This window comes from Haplochromis burtoni, unplaced genomic scaffold, assembly GCF_018398535.1.
Source record: "Haplochromis burtoni strain Fernald_Lab_line unplaced genomic scaffold, NCSU_Asbu1 Contig_284, whole genome shotgun sequence".
NCBI lineage: Eukaryota > Metazoa > Chordata > Actinopteri > Cichliformes > Cichlidae > Haplochromis > Haplochromis burtoni.
The window spans coordinates 774,282-794,537 of NW_024582645.1; the positions used below are offsets into that span (position 1 = coordinate 774,282).

At 41.7% G+C, this 20,256-nt stretch overlaps 4 protein-coding genes across 7 annotated transcripts; 1 reads left to right on the forward strand and 3 right to left on the reverse strand.

Moving 5' to 3' along the window:
* LOC102314213 (complement C1q-like protein 2) lies at nt 1-1,592 on the reverse strand. Its single transcript, XM_005942417.2, has 4 exons — nt 1,516-1,592; nt 1,065-1,172; nt 829-969; nt 1-741 (listed from the first exon to the last, which is right to left on the reverse strand). Exons 1-4 carry the CDS (start codon nt 1,520-1,522, stop codon nt 317-319), a joined length of 681 nt encoding a protein of 226 aa, XP_005942479.1. The 5' UTR covers nt 1,523-1,592; the 3' UTR covers nt 1-316.
* A 3,327-nt stretch (nt 1,593-4,919) lies between these two features.
* ftr86 (finTRIM family, member 86) lies at nt 4,920-9,436 on the reverse strand. Its single transcript, XM_005942410.2, has 11 exons — nt 8,681-9,436; nt 8,260-8,355; nt 7,924-8,157; nt 7,681-7,834; nt 7,478-7,603; nt 7,319-7,369; nt 7,150-7,191; nt 7,010-7,051; nt 6,763-6,825; nt 6,469-6,671; nt 4,920-5,492 (listed from the first exon to the last, which is right to left on the reverse strand). The coding sequence occupies exons 1-11, from the start codon at nt 9,188-9,190 to the stop codon at nt 5,157-5,159; spliced, it is 1,857 nt and encodes a 618-aa protein (XP_005942472.1). The 5' UTR covers nt 9,191-9,436; the 3' UTR covers nt 4,920-5,156.
* Nucleotides 9,437-9,774: 338 nt separating this feature from the next.
* On the forward strand, nt 9,775-13,028 carry nudt8 (nudix (nucleoside diphosphate linked moiety X)-type motif 8). Of its 2 annotated transcripts, none has more exons than XM_005942411.3 (5): nt 9,775-9,893; nt 10,611-11,435; nt 11,522-11,654; nt 11,993-12,070; nt 12,302-13,028. In XM_005942411.3, exons 2-5 carry the CDS (start codon nt 10,612-10,614, stop codon nt 12,485-12,487), a joined length of 1,221 nt encoding a protein of 406 aa, XP_005942473.1. In that variant the 5' UTR covers nt 9,775-9,893; nt 10,611; the 3' UTR covers nt 12,488-13,028. The 2 variants fall into 2 exon arrangements, with proteins under 2 accessions (XP_005942473.1, XP_005942474.1); XM_005942412.3 differs by lacking the exon at nt 9,775-9,893 and adding an exon at nt 9,925-10,397.
* On the reverse strand, nt 13,003-19,270 carry LOC102313521 (membrane frizzled-related protein). 3 transcript variants are annotated; one of them, XM_005942416.2, is made up of 13 exons: nt 18,799-19,270; nt 17,452-17,560; nt 16,951-17,088; nt 16,569-16,736; nt 16,276-16,495; nt 15,759-15,889; nt 15,546-15,671; nt 14,785-14,861; nt 14,483-14,631; nt 14,232-14,362; nt 14,014-14,148; nt 13,653-13,783; nt 13,004-13,547 (listed from the first exon to the last, which is right to left on the reverse strand). In XM_005942416.2, exons 1-13 carry the CDS (start codon nt 18,850-18,852, stop codon nt 13,323-13,325), a joined length of 1,794 nt encoding a protein of 597 aa, XP_005942478.1. In that variant the 5' UTR covers nt 18,853-19,270; the 3' UTR covers nt 13,004-13,322. The 3 variants fall into 3 exon arrangements, with proteins under 3 accessions (XP_005942476.1, XP_005942478.1, XP_005942477.1); XM_005942414.2 differs by having other exon boundaries at nt 13,003-13,783; XM_005942415.2 differs by having other exon boundaries at nt 13,004-13,780.
* Nucleotides 19,271-20,256: the final 986 nt, after the last annotated feature.

Below are 20,256 nucleotides of genomic sequence, written 5' to 3' on the forward strand. Positions count from 1 at the left end.
TTAAAGATCTGATTTATTTCATCATTTTTATAGGCTTGACAGATTTCACAGACAAGTAATATAACATTTATAACTAAATCAAAATCAATAACAGTTATAGCCAAGACACTTCAACAATCTAAAAAAAAGATACAGCTGTAGTAATTCAAGGGTTAATCCACATAAGAGTGTTTAAGAAACATCTCTTCAGCATAATGACATACAATCTCAGAAAGAACAAAACAAGTCACTGATGTCACCATAGAAAATTTTCATCTAGCAGGCTTACATTTTGGCTGTATTAGGCAAACGTTGGTACAAAGCACACTATGCCAACTTAATCAGAAGCATAAAGCAGAAAACCAGTGAAAGTGTTGTAGTGGTTGATGTCATCGCTTAAGGAGCATCCTTGGAGCAGCCTGACAGACAGCTGGTCCCCGGCGTTCAGCTGCACAGCCACGACAACACTGGTGCTGTCTTCAAGGTCCTGACCACTTCTTTCAATGGCTTCAGCCACATTTTCGCCGTTAACCTGCAGAGTGACGCAGTTGCTCAGGGTTACGCGAGCAGAGCTGTAAACCGTGACGGAGAGGCTGTAGACGCCGGAGCGGGGCACGGTGAAGATGCCAGTCTCCACATTGTAGCCGTCTCCCAAGTTGATGAAGACATGTTTGTACTTAATTATGCTATCACTGGAGAAGGGGCCATAGAAGACCATGGCTGAGTTGTTGTTTAGAGCGACGGAGAAGGCGCTGCGGCTTCCTGGAAATGCAGAGAAGAAATAGCTTAGCGAAATGAGAAATCTATCAGCTTCGACTTTTAGTTTATTGGTCACTTGATGTCACTCACCTCTCATATTGTTGAGGATCATTTTGGAGCTCATGAGCTCGTCCTTCAGTTTGTTAATGCTCATGTTAAAGAACTTCTCCATCCTACCTATTTGTTTCTGCATTAGACAGCAGCCACACGACGCCTGGTCAGTAACACACACTGCATACACACACAAATGAGTAGGTTTTCAGGTAAAAACATGCAGAGCTATATTGAGACATGAATGCAGACCTTCTTATTTAACAGCCTCTCACCTTGGCTTTGAACGGGGGCTTGCTGCGGTACATTCTCCAAAGGTCCGAGCCAGGAAAACTTGTTGTCTTGACCGAAAGCTGCATGCAGCAGACACAGCAATACAATTGCTGGAGAAAAAAAAGAAGGGCATCAGACATCTTTGTTATTTTGAAATGTTGAACTGACTCTAAACCACTACTAGTTTCTACCTTTTTTCAATTTGTGGAATTGACGAGCTTAATTAGAGACATTCAACATCCCAAAATGTAAAAGATTCTTCCAATATACTTTTCATTTTCACATGGTTTAGTTTCCTAAATTTAAAATTCTAACACGCAGTCTTTAGTCCTTTTTGCCTACTAGAGTCTGAATATTTTGAACCTGAGCTAAATCCATTAATGTTCTTTGCAATTAAGAAATCTTCCTCCAAAATCTTATGTCAATGTAGATACAGCGTCCATCTAGTCTCACCTCTCATGTTGATGCTGATATATGGCAAATAATGATGCTTCTGAAGGGTGGAAGTTTGTACTGACTGATCATGACACGAAAGTAATGGATATATAGTTTTCTAAAAGCCCCTCCCTTGTAACCTCTTTTCACACGACTCCTCCTCTCTCTTTTTTCTTTGTTGTTCATCCCCTTTCCCTCTGTGACTTTATAGCTCAAGATGAATCTGTTTTTTTTTTCATCACTAGAGGCTCTCATTTTCTCAAATCCACACATTGACAGACAGCTTATGTGTGAGTGCTGCTCCAGGGTGCCTTGTTTGATGTTATACACATATCTTTGCTATGAGCAATTTTTTTTTCTAGTCAGATTACTAAACATTGTTTTTGCACTCTCCATGTTCATGATTGAGTTAAAAACAAACAACAAACCTGCCTTTTTGGAAAGATAAACTGTGCTGATTGTAAGCAGGATTTATGTCATTAAGCTGCTGCTGAGATCAGCACGACCCTCTGACTGCCAGTAGTCCTACAAGGAAGCTCACCTGCATGTTGTTAGAGTCAGGTAGAAAACAGCAATGCTTTAAGGTAAATCCTAATGCCAATGCTAACATATTTATAATCAAACATTTCATTAATCATGTACACCATCTTACCATGTTAGCATGCTATCACTTTCTAATTAACCTTATAGGTAAAGTACAACTAAAAGACATTCATTCTTACTTATGCTGATGAACTATTTCAGTCCAGACCAATTTGTTTGGGCGGATCAATATTAGAGTGCTGCACCACTATAAGCTGTTGAATTATTTAAATAATTATATACTGTGGACTATATACTTGGTCGCTTTGGAATCACATGATTGATACCATTGTCATGACTGTGTGGCTGTAATTTGCTTAGTAGAAAGACTGAAACAGAGGGAAATATGTTTAATTATGTTTGAAGAGGTCTATGCAAGCCATAGACAAAATAAAAACAATCTTTTGCTTTCTTTGCTGAAAAACAGGCTATTCAGTAAAGAGGGCCCAATGTGGAGATTTTGATGGCAGAAAAATTAAGACACGTGTAAGCCCCGTGTGACTCAACACAGAACCTGTACGAGCTGATTGGGTGGCCAGTGGTCACTGCGTACCTGCTTAATGCCCAGTAGAAATCTGTATTGAGGCACACAAGTAGGAATACAGTGGAACCACAGTGTGTCTCATGTTTAAAGCCTTTCTGTTAATCTCTGCTAATTATCTGCTTCCGATAGCTTTATACTGAGCAAACAGGGGTATTGCTTTCTATGCTGAAATGAAAGCTTATAATTACTCATTAGTATTTACAACAGCTGAATGTTGTATGAAAACACTCATTTAAACTGTAAACAACCCATTAAATTACAGTCTACCTCCAGATCGGAATCACTGTATTTAAAATTCAATGCTCTTCTTTATAATGATCATGTGTATTAGTGCATTACAGTAACTTACGATTCACTTTCCCCTTACTTTTGGCAGATTGGTTTTACTTGTCTGCCCTAATGCTTTTTCATGTGTCACCTGCAGACTTTCTTGGGCTTTCTTTGACCTGTGATGAATCTAAGAATAATAAAACTACTGTACTTTCTTATGCACAAAAAAACTACTACTCCACAGGAAGAGATTGTTGACTTGAATCCAGACTAATGTAGTTTGCGTGGAATTTAATCCAAAGAAAAAGTAATGCAAATCCAAAAAAATGTCCTTCCTGCAGCTTGACCTTGGTTCAACTTGCAGCAGTTTCCAACTATGTGAGTCTCAGCTAAATAAACCAAACCAAAAGTTCAAAAAAGATAAGAAACTCTAAAGAAGTTAGCGGCCATTTGCATGCTCAAAGTACAACTCAGTGGCTCAAATGATGTTGCTGGAGACAGCATAGTTTAAAAAGCAGAATCATCCTGTTCCTAATCTCTGCTTGAAGTCTCAAGAGAATATTTGCAATTTTAGCATGAAACAAGAGAGAAGAAAGCAGATAAAATGAAAGACCTCTGCTTTGTTTTTTTGATACTTTTTAGGATATCTATCCATCTATCATGACTGATAAATATCAACCACTAAATCAATTTACAGCTTTCTGCTGTTAATTGCACAGGTTTAAACAAAACAATTTACACTACTGTTACTTCAGATAAATGTGGATGATATTTAAAGTTTATCAGTGAGGTTTAAGTTTCCAGAAATCCCAGAGCAGCTTATTTTTCCTTAACTCAGTCAGTAGCATACAGCAGAAAACCAGGGAAAATGTTCTCTGTATTCTACTGCCACCTAACAGTTAGCCTGCAGATCAGTCACCTTCATCCTGTCAATCAATCAATCAGTCAATCAATCCATCCATCCACTTTGTTCATGTAAGTAGGGAACCTTCTGCTCACAGTAAGGTTAATAATGGAGTTCCACAGGGTTCTGCACTAGGACCAGTTCTGTTTATATTATACATGCTTCCCTTAGGCAGTATTATTTGTATCATTTTCTGTATCTAAATTCAGATTAAAATGACAGCTGGCAAAGAAGTGAGATATGGAACTCAACAAAACATTTACCTCACAGCAGGTGCGTTTCCTAAAGTTGCATCTTTTTTCTAACCATATCTAGTCTCACCTCAGATAATCTTGCTAACAGCACGCCAACATGTGCACCTCCCAGGTCTTTTGTTGTCATTGTAGGTTAGGTATCACCTCTCCTCTGGGACAAAAAAGGTGAGTGTTTTTACTTTGTGTCCACAAGTACATGCTTAGTCATTTTGCACTGCATATACTTTTGTGGTCATATTAATGATTGCAACACTAGCGTCACCAGGTTTAACCAATAATACTGTAGTATATTTATATATATATATATATGAGAACAGTGCCATTCTAAAGCACATGTTGTTATCTTAGAAGGCTGGGATTTGTTGTATCTATTTAGCGTGTCCAACTTTTTCCCAATCAGGGCGGGGTTGCAACAAATTGTTGCCAAAACATGTAAAATGAGCTCTTCCTTGTTCTCCTGTGAATAGTGTTTGATTACTAACTAGTGCAAAGCAAGATATTTTCTGAATATCTGCACTGAGAGAGAAAAGACTTACACAAGAGTTTCCTTCGGAAGAGTAACAAGTCAGTAAGGAAGAACCAGAGTTAAGGCTAAACAGACCAAACACAAATCAGGACTTTTCAGCTCATCGTATCTGTGTGTGGAGAAAGATCGAAATAAATATGGGAATACTAAATATATTGTAAGTGCAGAATGGAGGGGAAGCTCTAGGCATAAAGGTCAGTGAGATATAGAGAAGATCAGCATTATATTGGTTATGTGTTTGGTCACATAAGAAGGAAGAAATAGACCCAATGCACTATAAGATACAGTCAGTCAACTCATTTTAAAAAATAAAAATAAAAATGCTAAAACAGATCACAGAGGTATGTGTTGCAAGTTTATTAATCTTTTATTTACTTACATAGACATATTAAAATTTATTTATATTACATGAATCATGGTTGGTGCAAAATCATTATGTAAACAAGAACTGACTGAACTAGTTCTCTCCAGAGCAAGAAGGCATCCTTGACATCCTTTTTAAAAACCTTAAGCTGTTACATTCTTGCAGCCAGATAAACATCTTTAATCAAAAACATCAGATAATTACTCTTGTGCACATCAGTCTAATTGGCAAATGGTTACTGTAGCACCTACTCTTGCCCAGAATCTGAATCCTGGGAACAGAGGGCCAGTGAACTGCTGCTGGTGTCTGTGGATGAGGGTAGCCTGGTTTTGGGTGATGCTGTAAAAGGCCAGAATCCCTGCATGCTGGTCCAGGTAGATGCCGATCCGTTTGGCCTTTGGTGCACCCAGCAGTTTTTCCTGGTTATTGTGCCAAAAGGAAAATCCGCTCCCAGACCAGTACAGACTCCAAGACAGCTCATTGTGGCCCAAACGGCTCTTGTCATCATTACTCTTGCGTTCTATCTCTTTGTAGGAAACTCCGATGGTGACCTGCATGATGGGAGTGAGGAAAATAAATTCAGTGAGGGGCACAAATGTAAGAGTCGTTTGCTAATCACTTTAAAAACAAAAAACAAAAAGGGAAACAACAGAACTTTAAACTACAAATTGAGACCATAAGATGACTAAGAATATATTTATCAAGGTCATAAATAAATTCAAAAGTAGGATCAAATTTTCATAGATTTTTATACAATGTTACTTTTTCTTTTGCAATCAGAAGAGTCGCCCCCTGTTGGTTATTAAAAGAGCCTGTTTAATGCACAAGTGCATTAAACAGGTTTTCAGAACTGGAGGTCATGTGGCTCTTTTTTAAAAATAACCTACAAAAATAACATGACAAATATGTATGTTGAACAGATTGTGTCTTTTAACGAGCGCAGCCGTGACTAATAGAAATGTCAGTAATTTTTGTATTTACAGCACTTTTGTCCTTAGGGCCTCTCTGGTACTCTAATACAGTATGACTTGGCATAAACTATGATGCAACTCTGTGCATTGTGTGAGAAAATGAATTACTTTCCAGGCAGAAAGTAATTGAAATGACTGGTTTCCTTTGAAGTTTCTGTATACATGGATTCCATTAGCCAATTAAAATGGAGCACAAAGGGCAGTTCCCTCTATTACCAGACTACCTGTGTAGACAAATGCTGGCTGCATGATTTAAATCCTCAAAAACATTTATTTTAATTAAAATATATAAAACTAAAAATGCTTATAGCCAAAACCTATCCTAAAAGGAATGGTAGGACATAGAATATTGATTTAAGCTTTCTTTAGTCAGACTTACTATTGTGAGACTTCTATTTTGCTTTTAGGTCTGAAGACTTTTATGGCATTAGAGTTCTTTCATAACCATTACTTAGCACTGACTGGGCAAACAAAGCATGTTAACTAATTCTACGACTCAAACAGTCACAGTTGAAAACACACACACATATATATATTTTTAATCATATCCAAGCACCTTCTGGCCAGTCCACTCCACCTCCCAGTAATAAGGGCTCCCTCCCAGCGGCTCTTTGCAGAGAACCTGTCTCCAGAACTGGAATCGATCAGGATGGTCTGGTGGGTTCAGGTTCTCAGCCCGCATCGTTGCCTTACGATTGCCATCCGACAGCAGAACGTGGCGATACACTGTGTTGGGGTCCATAGTGGGTTCGAAACGAACTAAAGAAAGAGGATTTGTCATTTTACCTAAGACTGGAACAAACAAAGGCTTCGATAAAGGGGTCTGTATTCTGGAGTACAAAAGACTTACATTTTATGAGTTCATCTCGAGTTTTTGGTTCTGGTTTCATAAATCCCACTGATGATACAGAAGCTGTTAAGACAGAAAAAAAATACACCATTGTAAAAAGGAAAAGTAACATTTAACCCCAAGATACTCTAAGAGGTATCTGTGAAAGGTCAGGTGAGCAAAGCTGTCCACAGCCAGCTTTTATCTCCTACAAGACGGGGTAACTGCCTGACGTGGATATCGTCAATGATAATGTTTGTGCTTTTACCTTGATGTCGAGGAGCAGGCAAGGGTGGAGGTGGGGCTGAAGCTTCATTCACAGAGAGAAGCAACAAACAGAACAGTTAAACTAAAGCATATCTAAACTCCATGACAGCCAACATTAGAGAAACCCTTTTCAAGCATTACCTTGAATGTAAGCAGAACCACCAGACCTTGAAGGCAGAGGCCCTGAGGTGAAAAAAATAAAAACAAGAGTAAAATATGAACTCAGTGTTTTTTCAAATGCCACATTAAAGTATATTCTGTGTGCGTGTGTGTGTGTGTGTGTGTGTGTGTGTGTGCGCGCATGTTTTACCTTGAGGTCGCAAAGGTGGCAAGGGTGGAGAGTCTGTTTTCATTTCATACACTACAGAAGAAAAGGGTTTACATGTAAAAAGGTGTCCTTTCCACAGTCAAAAGCTAACAGTCAAAACAAAGCTCATTTGTGCTTTTATTGGACTGGTATTTAACGTACCTGTACTTTGGGCAGGAATCTGAGCTGGTAGCGGGTCTGCAGGTAGTGGGCCTGTTGGTACTGGTCCCGCTGGTAGCAGGCCTGCTGCTTCCGGACCACTGGTATTCAAAGCCAAGGGGTTATTCACTGCAAAAGGAAAATTTTGACCTTATGTTATTAAGAGAAGAGAAAAGACGAGAAGAGAGTAGAAGAGAAGAGCTGACCTATTGTGATGATTTTTTCCAGGCTGCCTTTGCAGAGATCCTGAACTGACTCCTGCAGTTCTTTCATGACTGAGCGGACTGACGTCACCATGGTTTCCTCCTGCCCAATCACTGTGGCATCAGTCTGAACCAGCGGCTCCATGAGGAGGAAGTTCTTGAGAACAAATACCACAAATTCCACAGTCAGAGACTACAGATCTAGTTTAGCACTAAAATATGTGCACTCCGCTTCACACTCGTTACCTTCAAGAAACAGACATCGTCCTGCATGTCAGCCAGTCTGCTCAGCTCTTCACTCTTCCAGTTGAGCTGTGCAACCTGCTGCTCCAGTCTGTTGAGCTGCCCCTCAGCCTGGCTGCCTAAAGAGGCCTCGTGGGTAGAGAGGAGCTCGCTGACCTGGGTGCCTGTTAGATTCACGTTCTTGGCTAGCTCCATGAATAAATCTGTGCTCTCCTTCTCTAGAGCCTGGACCAAGGCCTGGTAGTGTAGACAAGCAAGATGAGGGACATATTGTCACCACAATTTCGTATTATTCAAAGTAAACAAGGATGGCATGAATTAATAAGGTTTTCTACATGCCTTGTCTTGACGTGCAAAATGTGGGAGTTCCTTAATCTTCCTATCCGTCTCCTGGAGCCTCCTCTGTACCTCTGCTTGCATCTGAACAAGCTCTTTCTATACACAAACACATGCACACATACATTGTGAGGCAGTAATGACTGTACTTGAGACTGTACAGGCTATTTGTGATATTGTTACATAGTTTTGCTGGGAATCACTATAACATCAGTAAGGCGCACTTCAGACTTGTTTTTCAAGTCCTTCAAGATTAGCTTAAGAAATGTTTTAGTTACACTTGGAAACTGCATTTATAGTGGTGTATTTCTTTTACCAGCATTTTACTTTAATTTTAAAAGTTGTTTAGAGACCCAAAAACAAATAAACAAAAATAAAAGCAGAGTGAAAATATCACCTGAAATAATCACTTCCAATTACACACCTGTCTTTCTTTTCGCTCGTCTCTCGGTTTGACAACACGGTGTCCACTGTGTCCATGCTGGCAACACACCTCACACACACACTCCCTGTCGTCATGGCAAAACAGGTCCAGGGGTCGGCCGTGTTGGTGGCAGGGTTTGGGTTCCACAGAGGGAAGCTGTGGGTACACGCTGCCCTTTCGTTGCATTGTATCTGGCTGGACCTCCAAATAGACCGGCATGGATGGTGGGCCGGGGGAAGGAGCTGTGAAGAAGTGCTGCTTCAGGCTGTTGGTCCTCAGCTTCTCCATAGCCTCTGCTAGCAGGGTGCTCTTGGCCAGCGAGGGCCGAGGGTTAAACACCTGCCTACACTGGGGGCAGCTGTACTGACCTTTGCTGCCCCCTTTGTCCCAGTGGCTCTGAATACAAGCCAAACAGTATGAGTGTCCGCAGGGTAGAGTGGCTGGATCCTTCAGGGTTTCCAGACATACTGGACAGGCAAAGCTTTCCTCTTCAGTCCAACCTGAGGCCATGCTCGCTGGGAAGAGATGAGCTTAAACTTTCTTTGTATGGATCACAAAGTTCTCTGTGTGAAGTCACGGAACTGATACTACAGCAAGCAGGTCAGAGAAATTAAAGCAATGACACCCAACAAATGACGAGGCTAAAATGCCAATTCATATGAATCACCTGCTGCTTAAAACATGAAGAAACGGCTCAGGGTGGGGCTGGTTAAACAGGTGGAGTGAGGAGTCTATCAATCTGACATCATGGGTTTCAACAGTTTGTTGGAGCCTCCTAATGGAAAAATGAATTTTGCTGTTGATTTTTGCTACTCAAACGAATTAATTAAGTTTAATCATCCAGTCACATTCATTCTTGCCAGGCAGTCTGCCCATAGGCAAAAAACTGTAAAGAGCGCCTGTTTTAGTCTCCTCTGTAAAGGAAGCGGGCCTACACAGTCCAAACGAGAAGGACTGGTTTTAAAAACCTGTTACATAAACTGACATCATTTGGTGCTTTCCACGTGATTTAATCACTAAATAACGTAAATGTCGTGTCTTAAAACCAAACCTCGGGAGGGGACAAAGAAAGCACAACAGGCTAAGCTTGAATGCTGTGCAATAAGTTTGGCGTCATCACGACGTGGTGAGGGCAACACTGACGCGAGTGAAGCTAGCCGGCGCCATATTGACTGCTGGCAGCCGCCCAGCCGCTGCTGATTCAACTTTCAAGGTGAGCATTTTCTGTGTTAAAATGACGTTTTACTGTCATACTTGGCACCTTGGTGTGTTTTCTGACATACCGTGAAACACGTTGGGGCTTTGTCATAAGCCAAATCTGAGTGTTAGCTTTGGGGTATGAGCTACTTCAGCTGTTTGGTTTTTGTTTTGATCGCTCGGTCAGTTAGCCTGCGTGCGCACCTTACTCGTTTTAAAGACACTGAAGATTTTCTCGCCCAAAACGCCTTCTTTGCATGGTTTTAGTTGGCGATGAGGACGTCTGAACATTGACAATGTCATATTTTATATATATATATCGTCATCACTGCTAACAAATGAATACAGCTAGCTAGCTAGCTGTATTCAACCCAAGTTTGGGAGAAACTTGAGCCAAACGTGAACTCCGTATTCGAAGCTAATATATAAAATACGTTTCTGTGTCTTAACAGCTTTGAACAACAGTTAAACGTAACACCGAGATATGACTGTGAGAGCACAGTGACCAGTATCACTGTAGGTAGGTTTGGGTGAGCCTCTGATCTCGGTTAAGCCAGGGTATCTTCAGCCCTGTTTACCCATGTTATCTGATCCCTCACCTCCCCTGCTGGCAGAGACGAGCAGATTTTAGTTCATCTTTCACTTCTTTCAAGTTGGTTTAACTAGCTGATGAACACAACTAATTGACTAATACATTTACGATCATATCTGTATGTTTTGTTTCCGTTTATAGGATGTTGGCAAGTTCTCGGATTCTGACTTGGTCTTGCCCCAAAAGATCATTACAGCTGTTAAGAGACTCTCATCTCTGTGGTTTTTCCGAGATCACATGTGCTGGATGGCAGGGAGCAAGTCACGAGAAAGGAAGGAGACACTCAGAAATAAGTGGAACAGGCACCCACAAGGATGGACCATCCACAGAGACTGTTTATAGTTCAGCACCAGTATCTTCTTGTAGCTTCAATTATAAGCTGAGACAGACACGGTTTGAAAACCCTCTATTCAAAGCCATTTCATTAAACCACCACCATTCTGCCTCTACAAAAACCAAACAAGTGTGTGATCCTGTGCGCACTTACTGGAACTGTTTAGTCAAAATAACCTGTCTTCAGCGCTGGAGAAAACCTTGGGACTTTCACCTGCCTTCTTTTAGCCGCACCAGTAAGACTCAGTGTAGCCTTCTTCAAAGCCATTTAACTCATGGACAAGACTTCGTTAGACCTCTCAGCTTGTCAGCACATAGTCCCTGGACTTTAGAAAACAAGCACAATAAACCACAACTCCCTACCCTCAGTTTCCACCAAACCATAGCTACTCATCAGGCTGCCACGTGCGTGTCGGATACCTGGAGAGATTGCTTATCCCCTGGGAATGAAAACAGATGTCGACAGCACTTGGGCCCTAACTTGAAGCTCTACGAGTTGCAGAAGGGGAGGAAAGAACGAAATCAGAGATGGGCATCCGTCCTGGTCTCCCTCTGCTCTCTTGATGGGGAGCCTGCATTTCTCTTCACCCTGCGGTCCAGCACTCTGAAGGGCAGGCACAAAGGAGATGTCAGGTTAGTGGTAGATTAGAAGCAGGCTATGTCTTAAATCTTACTTATTGGAGTACTTTATGAGTCCTGCTTTTTTTTTTTTTGTCCAGCTTTGCTGGAGGAAAGAGCGATCCTTCAGACAGTGATGTGGTGGCCACAGCATTGCGGGAAGCCAGGGAGGAGCTGGGTGTAAATGTGAGAATAGAAAAGGTGTGGGGCGTCCTGAAGCCACTAAGAGATGCGGTGAGTGGAGCTGTGCTGGTAGAACTCTCAAGTAGAAATGCATATTAAAAAATAATTGACAACATCATACCATATTTATGTTACCCTAAATAAGCACTTACCACTGTTCTTTTTGTAAATTCATTGTTTAGTTGATAAATAATGGTGAAAAAGGATTATGTGACATTGTAAGAGCTCTGTGTTGATTATTTGGTCTGACCATCTGCCCAAAATACCCAAAGATTCCTTATACAAGTAGATAAAATAGAAATGAGCAGGAATTTCTGTAAAAACCTTCAAAACATTCGAATATCTGAGATAAATTTGAATTAAAAATCTGTTCATGTGTTTCGGTCCAGTCGGGCATGGTTATTGCTCCTGTGCTGGCTAACCTCGGTCCTCTAGAGGAGCTGAACTTCAAACCAAACCCTGGGGAGGTACGATCATCTGCCATTTTCTGTCTGTTTGAAAAGAACAGGGTGAGACTAGAGTTGACTAGTCTCATGTTATTCTTGACCCTAATATATAGTACTGTGCAGAAGTCTTGAGCAACTCCTCATTGCTTTATATTTTGCTTCCAAGGAGCTGGACAATTTTTAAAAATATAATTACTCAAGCTGAATCGAATAAAAATGCCAAAAGTTTGAGAGTCTGTTTCCCGCTTCCAGGTGGATGAGATCTTCACCCTGTCCTTGTCTCACTTGTGTAACCCCCAAAACCGAGGCTACACACACTTCCGCACCGGTGACAAATACGGATACACTCTTCCGGTGTTTAGGAATGGCAAATATCGAGTGTGGGGCCTGACTGCTGTTGCCCTAGACCATACCCTGAAACTCATTGTCCCTCCATAATGGCGCACAACAACTGAACTCAACAACTGAAGGATTATTCTGACAAATATAAGCTTTGCACCAAGTGAATCTGAGCAAATCCAAAATAGTTTAATACAGCCACTTTTGTTTTGGAAGGTAAATTCCTCTCTTGAATTTATTCGAGTGAGGAAGAAGCACTTTCTGAGCCTTAAATTTGTATGATTGTTTAAAAATGAAAAGCAGGTGTTGGAAGCTTTTCTAAGGAAGAACGTGAACCTGGTGGGTCAACGTTATAATTTTACACCGAGTGATTCTTATTCAAACTCTTTACGTTTTTAGGTAAGTCTTTTAATTATTTCTATAATAAAAGTTACCACCTGGGTTGAAATAAAATCAGTGAGTTGCTTTCTCAGATCAATTATGTCACATGACTGTGAATTGTTAAATGTTTGTCAGGGCAGCAAAGTACCGCTGTGACAGCCTGTTTCCTGTGTTAGCTAACATTAGATCAATGAAGTAATCGGAGTATTTAGGAGTGATGTGGTATGTTGAAGAACAATGCAATAAACTTTGTTTTAAACATATTTTCTCTGCATGGTTTATTTAATTTACAAGATTGACATCAAAGCATTAAATAAATACAGCAATTTACAGTAAAACAGTCTGATTCCCGTCGGAGATCGAAAGCTTTCATTTTACTTAGCTGTCTACTTTAAAACTGCATGTGGTCTCATATATACTGAGCATATGTATTACAAACTGTGTTTAAAACTGTAAACCTTTGTTTCCACTAAGGTAAGTAAGGTCCTCGAACGCTCTGGTATTTCCTGCCTGGGCCTGATATGATCTCAAAGGTAACTGGACTGTCCCAGCTTCAAGGCAGTGAGCACTCCAAGGGGTCCTGTGAGTCTGGGAGAAGGTGGCAGTTGAAGGGCCAGCTGAAGGAAAAGAGATCCAGGGCTTGGCTGCATTGCTGCTCGGCCGAGGAGCAGACTGAGCGGCAGGGTTGGAGGACGCCGCCCTGAGGACTACACTGGGGCAGAAACATCCCACAAACCAGCCTCTGCAGAGGCTCAAAGCACGCCAGCTCCATCAGCACCTGGATGACAAAAGGAGGGGAGGGAGGATGGTTTGATGCCTGGTTTGAAACAGTTGCCAGCGACAGCTCCAGATGTCTGATGAAGCTTTTTGATGTGACTTTTACCCGATACTGTCCCAGGAGGGTGGCCGCTTCTCTCTGGTCAGCAATGGACAGCCAGATGTTGGGGAATGAGGTGAAGTTGTAGCTGAGGCCCCGACACATCTCTACTTCAATGTGCTCACAAGACGAGGCTACTTTCATGAGAGGAAATTATGCATTCAGAGAAACACTTACAAATAGAAACCACAAAACCATGTCGACATAGAGGTGAAAAGTGGTAACATTTCTATTTGGTGGTTTTCTCAGAATATGAAGCCATCGGCAATTCCTGTTATTTCAACACTTAAGTTTCTTCCTGCTGCTTTTCATTGGCAGTGGAAACAAAAACTGGCTGTGATTGAGGTCAGAGATAAACCAGACTCACTAAAGGGAGGATAGGTGGAGTTGCCACAGCCCTGTTCATCCGCACCATCGGGGCAGTCGTTCCAGCCGTCACACAGCCACTGCTGCTGAACACACTCCCCTGTGCTGCAGGCGAACTGCTTGGGGCCGCATGTCCCTTTAAAAATAAAAAGGATGTAAAAGAGGTTTATAGAAAGCTAATGCAAAAAAAAAAAGTAATATTAAAGTATGAAAACTCACTGCCCAGCACAGACACAGCCTGGTATGTTACATTGAAGCCACTGTCGGCCACTCCCTCATCAGCCACAAACACCACTGTCATGTGAGGGCCAGAGGAGGTCAGCTCTGGGGGGAAGGTGGTACCACAAAACCTGGCACAAAGGGAGAAGAGACACAAAAGGTACTCCAGAAAACTGGTTGTTTAACTAGCATGAAGGTAAATGTGTTTGTCCTTAGTTACCCTCAGAATTAAAGACTGTGGCACTTCTCACCTTCCGAGGACTCTTCCAGCTCCGGTGCTGACGCTGTCATGCACCTCCACATAGTCAAACTCACACACATCCTGAGTCTCCAGGCTGAAGTTTCTGAAGCTCAGCGTGATCACGTGACCCTCCTCAACAGATATATGCCATATACACAACTGGAAAACATCAGATTGGTGGAGAAAACTGCGTGGTGTGGCTGTCGGACTGAGAATGTGTTATGCATGTGGAAGTACTTCTGAATCTTTATAATTTTGTGTTTTCAATTACTATTAGGATTATTTTTCAGTTTGAATGGTTTAGAATGTAACCTGCTGGTGAGGGTAAGGCCCGGGGTGGTTTGGGCTTGCCAGGTAACCATGCGGCCCAATCTTCTGCCCACCGCATTCTGTGAAAAAGAAAAGCATCTCTTCAGTGGCTCCCTGTTAATCCCAGAATTGAAGTAAATCCTTCTCCGCATATACAAGGTCTTGAATAATCAGACCCCATGTTTTCTTCAAGACCTCATAGTACCATATCAACCCAATAGGGCACTTTGCTCTCAGACTGCTGGTTTACTTGTGGTTCCTAGGGTATTTAAAAAGCAGAAAAGGAGGCAGAGCCTTCGGCTTTCAGGCCTCTCTTTAATGGAACCAGCTGCCAGTTTGGATTCGGGAGACAGACACCCTATCTACTTTTAAGATTAGGCTTAGCACTTTCCTTTTTGTTAAATCTTATAGTTAGGGATTGATCAGGTGGCCCTGGATCCCCCCTTAGCTACACTGCAATAGACATAGGCTAACTGCTGGGGGATTCTCTTGATGCAGATGATGGCCGCCCCTCCCTGATTGTGGTTCTGCTGGAGGTTTCTTCCTGTTAAAAGAGAGTTTTTCCTTCCAACTGTTATCAAGTGTTTGCTGGTAGGGGTTCATCTGATTGTTGGGATTTTCTCTGTTATTGCAGGGTCTTCATCTTCCAATATAAAGCACCTTGAGGTGACAGTTGTGATCCAATGTTATATAAATAAAAGTGAGTTGAATTGTGACCTTTGACCTTTCCTGTCTCTGTTTTAGTTCCATATGTGGACTCTCACCCTTGTGCTTGTGGCTGCAGTTTGCCTCGTCCATCTGGTCGTGGCAGTTTGGATGACCGTCGCACACAGACACAGGCAGCAGGCAGCGGCCGCCGTCGCACATGAACTCTTCTCTGGAGCAGCTTTCTGAGAAAACACAATGTGCTAACTTGAACATTGTTGCAAAACATATACAAGAGTGAACACATGTGCTCCCAGATGCAGGCTACTGACTGTGTCCGGGGAGTACCGCCCTGTACTGGGCAGTGAAGCCGTTGCCTGCGATGCTGCCATCAGAGTGGAAGGTGACCCACACCGTACTGCTGTTTGTGTTGGCCGTCGGTGGCGCTACGTTACCACAGAACCTGCAAGGGAGACATTTATTTTTGATCAGTCTCATTCTTGTTCAGCTTTGGATTGAACTTTGTGCCTGAGCCATGCAGCTATAAATTCTTAAAAGGATTTGTAAGCAGGAAATGTGTTACGTAGTTAGAGGAATTTAATGAATCACGTTACGACACTGTCCAGGAATGTGAGCAAAAAGGTCAACGTGTTGATACGTACAAAATTTCCAAAAACCCTTCAGTACATGGAAACGCTTTCCAATGATGCACGGGCTTTTGGCGCCATCTATCAGCAGTTTAGTGAAACAGCATAATGCTCCTACTCTGATTGTGTATAAGAATGTTGCTTGTGGAAATATGGAGGTGTGAATGATGTTCATAAGAAGGTATGTTTCATGATCGCTGACCTGGTGACCACAGAAGTCTGCTCGATCTGCTCCCGCACCTCCACCCAGTCAAACAGGCAAGGAGAGGGTCCCTCCACGGTCAAAGAGGAGACATGAATCTGGACCAGGTAGGGGGGCGGGACCTGAATCACCCACACACACAGCGAGTTTGGGGGGTAGGACGCAGGGTGATTTGGAGAGCTGAAACTTCCTTCAGTGTCAGTTAAAACACCTCCACATCCTGAGAGGCAGAGAGAGAGAGACCTTGTGTCTTAGGTCAACAAAAGTATTTTGGGTAGAGAGGCCAGACCTACTTGGTTCAGATGGAGGGATTCTGGCAGGTTGTGGTGCAGCTGTACTGTCCTCTTTACTTCTATTGATAGGGACTGTAGGTAAAGCTTGGGACTGTCCATCTCCTGCATGCTGTAGGCCTGAAGTGGCAGTGGTCAGCACCTGATCCTCCACTGCCTGGTTCTTTATCTCTAAATAAGGAAGCAAATACATCTGGGTCAGAAGATTTTTATGATGTGCAGTGAGAGCACTAGTCATGCTGAGAAACCTTTAAACTCCAGTATCTGTGAGTTCATGGTGTACTTTGAGGTTTTAGCATGGATCCTGGGTTTATGAAATCACTCAATACTTTTAATCAGTTTGAGATTGTGGTAATGAAGCAGTTGATGTGCAGCAGTGACTCACGTGTGAGAATGAGGACCAGCATCAGTCCTAGGGCTGCTAATAGGAGCAGGACAGCAGCAGAGACCACTACCACCCCCCAACCGCAGCCCGGAGCACGCACACGCATCACACACACACCGAAAAATCCCCAGACTAGGCCTGAAAGAAATGCATAGTACATCTGTAATCTCTTTTGTCCCCACTTTGTTTTCTTTTTTGTTTTTCAAGAACTGTATTCTGGGAAATGCATTCATTTGGAAATAAGGACATCACTGAAAACTTCCAAACTCACCACGTCTATTTAAAGTTGACATAACCCTGATGACATCACTATGATATGTTTATGGGATTTGTTTCCTTTGAGAACAGCTAAAGAAGGCATCAACTGTACACTTTTTACAACTTGAGTACAATTATCATGAGGCCACATTTACCTATATTTCAAGAAAACTGAGCTTAAGTGATAAAATGATCCCGTTAGGGTAGAGGCACAAGAAGCAGCAAGCTGATTGGCTGACTCACTTGCTCCTGGTGGTTTGATTGGCTCAGGAGTAGAAGAGGCTGTTCTGAATCCCTCCACCCTCTCCTCCTTCTCCCCCTCCAGCTCAAAGGCGGGATTGCAAAAGACATTCTGCGGATGTAAAAATCAAAGATTCACACAAGTGCTGGTTTTAAAAACAGCTTTTTTAAACTCTTCCTCTGCTTTCAAATAAAAAGCAACAAAACACACCTTCAGTTATTAGAACACACACATCTTATGGTTCCATTTCACTGCTGGTCGGGTTACATATAACATTTCATATGACACTGACCCATCATTACCTTCAGATCTGGTTAGCCAGATATCTGACTCCTTTGTGGCTAAATGTCCAGGTATGTTAACCAGCTAGTTACTGTGGAAGTTAGTTTTTGCTACAAAAAAAAAAAGGATATTCTAACTGCATCACTGAAAAATTTCAAATTATTTTCTCAGAAGCTTGTGTTAATGAGTTGAAAGTTTGAGATATAAAAATTTGTTTTTCAGTAGTTTAAACAGCTTCTATATGTTATTGATTGTGTCTGATGTTTGCGTGGGAACCCTGCTCTTTGTTATAGCTATAAAGTTAGCCACTTGCTAAAAGAAAAAAAAAAGCAGCAATGAGAAAAAGTTACAGAAACTAAACTATGACCTATGACCGGGTAAGAACTTCTTTGTGAGATTACCAGTGTGCTTAGACACTTTTCTCACATTGCTGTTTTGTAAAAATTCAAAAAAGCAAACAAATCGTTATAGTATCATAAGAAATGTCCAGGAAAGAGCCAGAGTTTGCAAAGCCAAACAGTGGGCATAGATATATTTGCAGTATACTCAAACAGCAAAAGTTTGTTTTCTAGACGACAAATACATGTTTCAAAGCAGAGGCAGAATGTGCAGGACAATAACTGCCAACATGGTCTCTTAAGCCTATTAGCGGCTCACTTAATGTGCAGACATTTTACACTGGACTACCTTTCTATTCTTGTTTCAACAACATTACCCAGTCTTCATCATTTGAAGTGAAACCCTTAACAGATTAATCTCCACAACAGCTGAATGGCTTTACTCTAAAGGCTGACAGCTGTGGAAAACAAGCTCGACAGCAGCCTTGAGCTGGGATTGTTTTGTCAAACCAAACTACTTAAGCTCTTAAAACTAGATTTTGATACAAGGCCTCTCTACAAATTACTAAAGTCCAAGTGATGCTGACTAAAGCTCGGGATCTGAGCCTTTAGAACATTTGCTCATTTTGGTAATCCAACTACAACCAGGAAAATTGGCGCCGTAGCTCCATAACATATCCGGTTAAAATCCAAAAACATGGGGAGTCAAAATCAACATATCCTACTCACCTTATAAATGTCTGAGGAGTCAGGGTATACAGCAACTTGGCTGAGTTCAGACATCTTTACTCTCTCAGTGAGCTCCTCTTCTTAAAGGCTCCAATGTTGTTCTGAAAACATTTGGGATATGATCCTGAAGATATCCTTTTATCCGTGAGGGAATTTTAAAGATGTTCCCCTGAGTTTTCTTGTCATTGTTCACTTTTTTGCCCTGACTGCAAACCTCCACATGAGCTGTGAAAGCCTACAGCGCTCAATCCCCCAGCACAGCACAGTCCTTTGTTTAGACCCCATCAAAAATGGGGCCTAAACACTGCTAGAAATGAGAGAAAAGTACAATCAAATTCCGATCTTCAGCAGTAGAGATGACTGTGGTTGCTGTCTGTCTAGTTTATCGCAGTAATTATTATTATTTTCTTTTACGTGTGTTTGTGTGCCTGGTTAAAAAGGTTTTAGAAACTTGCTCACATTGCTGAGCAAATCCTTGTCAGGTGAGAGGACTGAGCCCTGGAGGAGGCGGGAAGAAGGACAGGGAATGCCAAAGATGGGGTTGGGGTGGAGGTGCGGGGGGCCCTATTAAATCTCGGTAATCCCCTTAATGATGGTTTAAGCTCCTAAAATGTTTCACTGAAATTTGCACCTGCGCACAGCCGAGTGAGCAAACACACGAGAACGCTGCTGCAGAGACGGAGCAGTCTCAGTCATCTAACACAGATTCTGGGTAAGATGGCACCATAGCAACGACGGCAGCGTTCAGTGTGGAGAAGCAGGAGCAACATCTGATTGTGAGATCTGAAACTGTGTGTTGTGCCAAAAACTGATCATCTGAAAAGAAGTGATTTATGATATTTGTGGGGTTTTTTTAAGGTCTAATCTCTTTCTTTTTTTAAATTAAAACATTTAAAAAATAATGTAAAAAAAATTGGCTTTAGTTTAATTGTTTTATTTAAATTGTGCTTTTTATGGACCTTCTGTGTTTTAAATATATATTTTTATTTTTTGGATCAATTATTATTATTATTATTTATTCATGTTCGTGTTTTATTATTTTATTTTATTTATTTTTCTGTAATTTCATTCTGTCCTTGATGTTTGGTCAGCATTTACTGTTTCAAAGTGCTTTATAAATAAAGTTGGCTTGGCTAAAAAGACTGCAGTGAACATGATGTAGGAAGGAGTTATACTCAGTGTTGGGTAAGTTACTTTAAATTCACTCACAAACACTCACAAATCTGCTGCTCTGCTTGTCCTGCACCACCTCCACCTGCAGGACAGCTGCAACTACATCCTCCACTCTAAACACGCCACCGCCCAGCAGGTGGAGACATTTTCTTGGTGAGGAGAGAGGATGGAACCAAAAATGCATTTATCCCCGTGTTCTGTGTTGATGAAAATCACCCAACAGGAAAGCAGCTGGGCATTCATTTGAAACCAGTTCACAGGTTGGGCTGTGGTTCCCCCTCTAGC